The sequence below is a fragment of the Aedes albopictus genome, chromosome 2 (genome assembly GCF_035046485.1).
Source record: "Aedes albopictus strain Foshan chromosome 2, AalbF5, whole genome shotgun sequence".
In the NCBI taxonomy this organism is placed as follows: domain Eukaryota; kingdom Metazoa; phylum Arthropoda; class Insecta; order Diptera; family Culicidae; genus Aedes; species Aedes albopictus.
The window spans coordinates 426544658-426553601 of NC_085137.1; the positions used below are offsets into that span (position 1 = coordinate 426544658).

The following is an 8944-nucleotide window of genomic DNA, read 5'->3' on the forward strand; positions in this document are numbered from 1 at the left end:
TGTCCCTGTCACACCTAGAAGCCACCTAAAACTCCTCTGAAGCACCCCTGATACCCCTTGGCACTCACTGAAAAAATCCTCTGGAACGCCCCAGAAACTTTCCTAAGACCTCCATATACCCCTGATCGTGGCCCTTGAAAGTCGGCCGGACGTGGACCTTACGTTTGAATGGACTACCCGCTTTGCGCGCAGCCACAGTTGATCAGCAGGAGTAATTCAATTTAATTTTGTATGGCGAAATGCATCTAAACATGAATTACTTGAAATACAAGGCTTTTCCCGAAAAAAATATTTGGTAGGCTTAATAGTGGTCACCATTGTGCACAACCACTACCAAATATTTTTTCGAATAATGTGTTCCACTTTGAAGAATTTACCTTTAAAAGGTATTCGCCATACAATATTTTTGCGATTTACTTTTAGCGATTTTTCGCGCATAGAAGCTAGCGCCACATTGTTCGATGCGGAGAGTAGGAAAACAGCCGATGTAGTTAATTCATTCGTCAAGGAAAAGCTGCTGAAAGAAGGCCGGCGGCGCGTGCAATAAGGGGTGGAAGAAGAAAATGCGCTGGTGTTCAGTAGACTCGGTCGGTGAAAAAAGTCAAAGCAAAAGTGAGAAGAAGAAAGTTAAGCTGTGCCACTACTGTGAAAGGGAAGGACGATTCTGGAAAAGCTGTAGGAAGTGGGTATCGGACAAGAAGAACAAAGGAAACAGTGAGAACGCAAACATTGCTGCGGAGGCGGAAGAAAGTGTGGATTTGTGCCTGTTCGTCGGGAAAGCGGATGAAGCTGGGTTGTGGTATTTTGATTCCGGCTCGGATTCCGGTGCCACTTCCCACATGACAAACAAGGCGTCGATCCTGAAGCAGCTGGACGAATCAAAAGCTTTCGTCAATCTCGTTGGCTAATGGCCAATGCAATGCATTAAGTCGGCCGGTGTAGGAAGCAGCAGGCTTGTACCATCGCTCGAAACCAATCTTCTATCGGTGAGTATAATAACTGATTTGGGGTTTGAAATTGCATTCGATATGAATGGGTGCAGATTCCTGAAAGGCGAAAATGTGATTTTAGTAGGGGAACGCAAAGGTGGGCTCTATCACCTGAAGCGATTTTCGCATAAAGTGATGCTAGCGAACTCGAATCACGGAGTCTCCTGACACCTGTGGCATCGTCGACTAGGGCATCGTGACACGGAAGCGGCGCAGAAGATTCCTCGAAACGATCTAGGGAGCTTCTTGAAGGTGGATCAGTGAAACGAGAAGTCCCTGCTGCGAGGGCAAGCAAGCTGAGCCGAGAATCGTTCCTTAAAGTGTCTGGTTCGAGAGCATCTGCCGTGGGTGACCTGGTGCACACGGACTTAGGCGATCCCATGGAGGAGCCAACGGCGCGCGGCAGTCGATTCTTCATGACGATAGTGGTGACTGCAGCCGTTACACGGTTGTCTACCTGTTACATGAGAAGTCGGAGGCTGAGGACCGAATTCGAGAGTAAAACGATGATGATGAGGACCAGTTTGGGCGCTATCCGAAGGTCATTCTAAAGAATTGCGGCGGCGAATATGCAAGTAAGTCGTTGCAGAAGTTTTTGCAGATCACGGGATAGTTCATCAGCGGACAGCTCCGTACTCCCCGTAGCAGAATGGGGTGGCTAAACGAAAAAATCGATACCTCGTTGAAATGATGCGGTGCCTGCTGACGGTTCCGAAACTGGAGAAGGTGTTCTGGGACGAGGCGATTTCGACTGCAAATTACTTGCAGAATCGTTTACCATCGTCGTCTGTGGAGACCACGGATCTTTGAGTCTTCGGGTCAGAAGCATTTGTCCACATCCCAGTAGGAAAAGCGACGAAAACTTGACAAAAAGGCGGAAAAGCTGGTGTTCGTTAGTTACGCGGAGGGGCAGAAGGCTTATCGCTTCGAGAACCTGAAATCGAAAGGAGTCGACATTAGCAGGGACCCAAAGTTCGACGAGAAGCGTGGTGTAGAAGAGGTGACCAAACTGGAGCCTTCCACGTCAGGAGAGTAGTGACAGTGTCAACTCCCCCGTTCGAGGAAGTGAATGCGGATCTTGATTCCGATGCCGGTGGCGATGACCTCAACGCGACACTGTATGATAGTGCTGATGACGATTTGGCGGATGAACCGTCGTTCCACGGTTTCCCTCTGGATGAGGTGGCGCGTAGATCTGGACGTGTCAATAAAGGGAAACGTCCCGTTCGGTTGATTGAAGAGGCTTACGCGGCGGGAACTGTATCAAAAGCAGTTGAACCGAGGAACCTGAAGGAAACTGTATCCTGTGAAGCCGCGCCGAATGGAGAGCAGCAATGGTGAGTGAACTGAAATCGCACGCCGAAAATGGTATGTGGGAGCTTGCTGAGTTGCCTGCTGTACGGAAGGTGGTTGGTTGCCGCTAAGTATTCAGGTAATCAAACACAAGGCTCATCTGGTGGCTCAGGGCTTTTCGCAGCAGTTCGGCGAGGATTACGATCTTCACAATAGATATAGTTAAGTTTAGAACACCCTGAAGAAATTTGGGACATGATTAGTATTTTTGAAAATATGGTGGAATGAGTACACCACCCACACAAAATAACAATCTGTACAAAATGCATTTTTAATTTTTTTAACGTGTCAAAAATTTGCAGCAAAAAAAAGGTACGGGGTAAATCTGAAAAAAAAAATTACTAGTAGTTATGTGCACATAATATATCACTCAACATCGACTTTTAAAATTCTTTTTTTCTATATAAAATTTTGCTGATTTAAAAAATGATGTATCCCGAAAAACGCATACATTTTGGTCGAACTTTGACGCTCTCTTTTAAATATCTTGATAGGTTATGAAAGTCCGTTCTAGTTACACTACCACTTCAATACACGCCCAAATGAAAAAGAATGCGAATTTTCAACTTAATGTATTTTTTATTTGCATAATCGTTGTTTGGAGACAAGTAAAAAAGTGTTCCTCAAAAAATGGCTTTTTTTCATTTTTAAGAATTACGCTAAAATGCGGAGAAAATATTTCTTGAAAAACTATAATTTTCCTATAAAATAAGCATTTTGGAAAATAGCATATTTGCGCAAAAATGAATGTTTTCTTATAGTTTTCACATTTTCAAGAATGACCATAATGCACAAAAATAAGCGAATTAGATATAAAAAAATAAAACAATTCTTATAAGTGTAAGAAGGGTTCTGTTCACCTTAGGTGGACTCAATCAGGTCCTTTTGAATAGATGAATATATACATTCTGCTGCGCTGCCTTATTTCTACAAATCGATTTTATTTTTATGTTTCGGGTATCCTAATTAGTTATAAAACAATAATCTTATTATTTGCCTACAGTAGATAGTTATTTTGAAGGGTGGCATTATTTGCACATTATTGACTAACCAGAATTGCTGCCAGAACAAAGATCAATAAGGCCCATGCAATCATAATTCAGTGCCAATTGCAGATCATATTTCACGGTGGCTCAGCGTATATTCAGGGTGGCGAGGTGATCGTGTCATGCACATTCCGCGCAACTGAAGATCCTCCAGCTCATCAAAGATGATCGTAAATCTACATGGCTATCCCTTAGCGCGCGCGGTGGTAACCTTATGACCAGCCATATTAGCGAGTAGCACCTGATACACGATCTCGCTCGCGGTCCACATTTGGACTGGATTTGTCGTCATCCCAATTATAAGATCATCTCCATCGACACGAGATCACGAAGATCGTCAAGATCTATTCCCATCATAATCGTTTATGGTTTCTGCGATCGGTCGCCACGAGGGGCCGCAGAGGGCAACAATTAATTGAATCTAATGCCAATGATTAGCTGTCATAAATTCCACCTCAAGTGCGCCAAGCAGAGCATGGCGGATGTAGGAAACTTCCTCGCGGAAACACTCAGGAGGGAGTACAGGTGGTTCGATGGAGCTTATTAATGGTTGAAGCTCGAACGATAAATTCAGTGGGGTGCAGACGTTGGAAAACACACAAGAACACTACTGATCGCAAAAACAAAGCCAATGACATTTATTAATCTTTGGTCTGACATTACATACAAAACTAGTTGGTACTCGTGGGTTGGTTCTAGACACAGATCAGGTGAATGCAGAACCGACCGATTGATATTAATTATGACCCGTGCAGAATTATTTAAACGAAACTAATCACAGCGAGGACGATCAATCTTTCAGGCGACAGACTGAACTCGAGTTCCACCAAGAATGAATAATGCGATCGTTGTTGTTTGCCAAGATCGTAGTTCAGCAGCCTTCACCGCTCCCAAAGGCTTGGTAAGGAGATCCGCTTCCATCTGCTCCGTGGGACAATACCGAATGGAAACGATACCAGCTGCTACCAAATCCTTAACGAAACAGTATTTGGTGTCGATGTGCTTCGACTTTCGAGACGTCCTGTCCGCCGCGGTTAGTGCGATGCAGCTCTGGTTGTCTTCATGGACCACTATGGGCAACGTCAGACGGATGCCCAAATCGCCCAACAGTCGTCGAAGCCACTGCAGTTCCTGTAGGCATTCCGCCATCGCGATGTACTCGGCTTCAGTGCTCGACAGGGACACGCATGTTTGCTTCCTGCTTCCCCAGCCGATGAGCCCTCCGCCGAACTTGAAAATATAGCCAGTGTTGGACTTCCTATCGTTAACTTCACCAGCCCAGTCCGCATCGACGAAGCACTCCACTTGAAGGTTGCTATCAGCACCCAGGCGCAGCTCGTAGTTCGCTGTACCTTTGAGGTAACGTAACACCCGCTTAGCTTCGTTCCAATCCGCTGTTGTTGGTTTCGTGACGCGCCGCCCGAGAATAGAGGTCGAGATCGCAATATCCGGGCGCGTGTTGACAGCGATGTACAACAAAGCACCGATCAGACTTTGGTACTGTTGTCCATCTGCCAACGAGTCACTATCCTCCTCCTTTTGTTGTACAAATCCACTGGCCATCGGAACACGAGATGCTTTGCAGTTCTCCATGTTGAACCGCGACAAAATCTTCTGCACGTACGACTTCTGACTCAACGTGAATCGGTCCTCATCTCGTCGAACGTTGATCCCCAGGAAGAATGTCAAATCCCCCAGCTCTGCTATCTTGAAGGACTTGCTCAGAGACTCCGCCAGCTTCCGATATTCCTGCTTCGTTCTGCACACCACAACGATATCGTCCACGTAGATCAAAATGTACGTGCACACGCCGTCCACGATTCGCAAGTAGAGACACGGATCAGCCGATGACTGATGAAACCCCATGCCTTTCAATGCTGCATCAATCCGCTGGTTCCATACCCGCGCAGCCTGCTTGAGCCCGTAGAGACTCCGCTTCAAGCGGCACACGGTAGACGGATCACCATTCGAGTACCCCGGAGGCTGCTTCATGAAAATCTCCTCCTGCAGCACGCCATACAGGTACGCGGTCTTGATGTCGATGTGCTTGACGATCATCCGCTGCTTGCTTGCAATTGTTAGCACGGTACGGAACGTGATTTGCTTCACCACCGGTGCGAACACCTGATCGTAATCCGTTCCGTACTTTTGGGAAAAACCCTGTGCGACCAACCTGGCCTTGTATCGCACGGTCTTCCCAGTTTCGTCCAGTTTACACTTGTACACCCACTTACATCCAATCACGTTGCGTTGTTGGGGTGCTTTAGTGAGGGTCCACGTGTCGTTATCACGAAGAGATGCCATCTCCTCGTCCATGGCAGCTTTCCACTTCTCGCTTTCCGGGCTCGCAATCGCTTCTCGATACGTACCTGTTTCTGCGCACTCGCTCACGGCCAGCCCAATCGTGCCGTCGTATCTCGCTGGTGGAACGCCAAAGTTCGTCCTCTGTGAACGCCGCAGATTATCTCGAGCAACTGGAACGACAGCTTGCTCCTCCTGCCTTGGTACTGCCTCGATGAAACCGCCATCGTCGTCGTTTTCGAATCCGAAAAATTCTTCCTCGTCTTGGGAATCGTCGTGGGAAACTTGCTCGCCAGTTTGTCCACAATCGTACAATCGAACTGCAACCTGTTCATCGTCGTTGTAGCACTCACCTGGTAGGTCACGAACGGTGCCATCTTTCACGCTTTTACCTTTTTCGTCGAGCTCTAGGAATCGCACGTCACGGCTGATGACTACCTGGCCTGTAGAAGTGTTCAGCAAACGGTAGGCTTTGCTGTCGGACGCGTATCCAACGAAGGTCATTTTGGTTGCCTTCTCTTCAAACTTCTTCCTCTTCTGTGGCGGGATCCACACGTAGGCGCTGCAACCGAATACCTTCAGGTGCTGCAAATCCGGTTTCACACCGAACCAGATCTCGTACGGAGTCGATCCGATCGCTGATGATGGCAACCGATTCTGGATGTACGCCGCTGTGTTCACAGCCTCTGCCCAAAAACGACGAGGTAAGCCAGCATCCAACAGCATACACAGTCCCATTTCGTTTAACGTTCTGTTTCTCCTTTCAGCCACGCCGTTTTGCTGTGGAGCGTACCCAGCGGTGAATTCAGCCTTGATTCCTTCCTCGGCGTAGAACTTGCGCAAAGCATTGCTGGTGTACTCGCCACCCCGGTCGGAACGGATGACCTTCGGCTTCCTCCCGAATTGCGTTTCGGTGAACCTCACATACTCACGGATTTTGTCGGCGACCTCGGACTTCTCCTTCAGAAAATAGACGACCGTGTAGCGGCTGTGATCATCAATCATCGTCATATAATATCGGCACCCGCCCGGTGATGTTGTCATAGGACCGCATACATCGCTGTGCACGATATCCAGCACCGCTTTCGACTTCTTCTCGGCTGCCTGTGGAAACGCCGGCCGAGCCATCTTCCCTTCAACGCAGCACTCACAGGTCTTCAGGATGCCACAAGGCTTGATCTTCATTCCGGTAGCTAAAGTCCGCCGCTCAATATCGCCAATCACATCCGGATCTCGGTGGCCGAGCCTTCGATGCCACGTGTGCAGACAATCGCCGTTGTGCTGCTTATCACTCACTTGCAACGATTTTTCAGCCACGTTCAGTCGGTACAATCCACTGGTGCGATCCGCCGTCGCAATCACCGACCCGTTGTACACCAATCGACACTGGTCCGCATCGAATTCTGCACGCACACCTTTCTCCGCGAGCTTCGGTACGGAAATCAAATTGCCTTCAAGTCCCGGGGCAAAAATCACACCGGTTAGCGTAATCGACACTTTTTCATTACGACCGTCCACGCACTCGATTTCACAGTCACCGACACCTGCCGTGTGCAGCACTTTACCGTCGGCGGTCGACATCATCGGACGCACAGTTTCATCGAGACGCGTAAAAGAACTGCGATTTTTCGCTAAATGGGACGTCGCGCCCGAATCGATCACCCACGCACTCGAATCTTGCTTATCGGACCGCACCATAAACGTGAACGACTTTGCGTCGTTTTCGCGCACTGTTTTGGCCTTGGCCTTTTCTCGCTTCTGATCCATCTTGCCGCCGCTCTCCGCCAAAAACGCCTTGCAATTTCGCTTCCGATGTCCGGGCTTGCCGCAGTGATAGCACACCACGCTTTTCTGCGATGCACTTGCTCCGCCCGTTCGCAGCACTTGTTCGTCGGAACCGGACCGTTTCCGGAGCTTATCCGCTTCGTCCAGCAGCTTCACCTTAACGAGCTCCAGGGTTAGCTCATTTTCGTTGCGTGCTTCCAGCGCCGTCGTCAGCGGATTGAACGATTCCGGAAGTCCCCGCAGTATCAGCGCTACCTTCAGGCACTCTTGCATCTCGAATCCGGAATTTTCGAGACGTGCATACTGCTTTTCAATTTCGGCGAGATAGGCCTCCATGTTATCACCTACCTTGTAGTTCTGGTTCGTGATCTGACGGAGGAGGGTCACCCGTTGCCCCAACGTGGTCCTCTCGTGATGTTCCTTCAGAGCCGCCCACGTGTCTTTCGCCGTCGTCTTGTCACGAATCAGCCCGTACTGGCTCTCATCCACCATCAAGTGAATCGTGGCCAGCGTCCTCTCGTCGCTTTCCGTCCAAGCGTCCGTCAACGGTACCGGCGGGGTACCCGGCTCCACGTGCCTCCAGAGCTGCTCCCTTCGCAGCAACGCCTTCACGGAGAACGACCATGATTGGTAGTTCGAATTGTTCAACTTCACAATTTTCGCCCACTCCATTCCGTCGGGAAAAAAAAACAGCAAACGTCCACGCTTCAATTTTCTTGATCTGGAACCTCCGGCTGGGCCAATAACCTATTTGAGATTCGGCTGCAAGGAAGATACTTTTCCGGGAGAAAATGAATTGAACACGTGTGGTCCAGTTAATGGTTGAACTACTAATGAAAATTCTTTATTACAGCTCTATGTGCTACAGCTATGGTTGCTATGGTAAATACATAGCAACGGAATGATGTTGCCAAATTCAAATTTGCACCGATTGCTTCGATGCTTCAACAGTGACAAGAGGGTCATTGTCAAGAATGGACTGTGTGCGAACTTCATTGTTGCTGGATTTGACTTATGCAGTGTCAGCTGCAGTGCATTTGCGGGCGTATTGATGGATATTCGCGATGAATAGTTTTCGAATGACAATATTTGCGAATGTTTGATAAGTCTTGCGGATCGTCCATAACATAACGCAAATTTTTAAAATTTTGGATCCCAAACATACGATGGTTGCTGTGCCACAAGCCGACATGTGCCGAGATAATCACGGGAATATCACAGACAAACAGACGTAACACTTGCGAAATTTCCATAGACCACGCTTTTAACGATCATTTTAAATTTTTATAGTTGTGGCTTTCACAACCAGAGGCGCGCGCATCGTTTTTCTATGCGTTTGACGTTTCACACTAGCGCCTTCTGTTGACGATATTGCACAACACAGTGATTCGTGCAACTTTTCCACCAGGTGATGGTAGTGTGAACTGGGCGATGGATTTCCATGAAAATCGTTCAAGGTGTTACGTCTGT

At 48.2% G+C, this 8944-nt stretch overlaps 1 protein-coding gene across 1 annotated transcript; it reads left to right on the forward strand.

The window, feature by feature from the left end:
• Positions 1–914: 914 nt before the first annotated feature.
• LOC134286883 (uncharacterized) lies at positions 915–2330 on the forward strand. Its single transcript, XM_062848579.1, has 3 exons — positions 915–986; positions 1837–1989; positions 2052–2330. Exons 1-3 carry the CDS (start codon positions 915–917, stop codon positions 2328–2330), a joined length of 504 nt encoding a protein of 167 aa, XP_062704563.1.
• Positions 2331–8944: the final 6614 nt, after the last annotated feature.

Excerpts from the sequence above, each read along its gene's own strand:
- LOC134286883 (XM_062848579.1), top strand. The coding sequence starts at position 915 with ATGCAATGCATTAAGTCGGCCGGTGTAGGAAGCAGCAGGCTTGTACCA. Across the intron at positions 987-1,836 it reads TCGAAACCAATCTTCTATCG|GAAAAGCGACGAAAACTTGA; the intron begins GTGAGTATAATA and ends ACATCCCAGTAG. Across the intron at positions 1,990-2,051 it reads AGAAGCGTGGTGTAGAAGAG|GAAGTGAATGCGGATCTTGA; the intron begins GTGACCAAACTG and ends CCCCCGTTCGAG.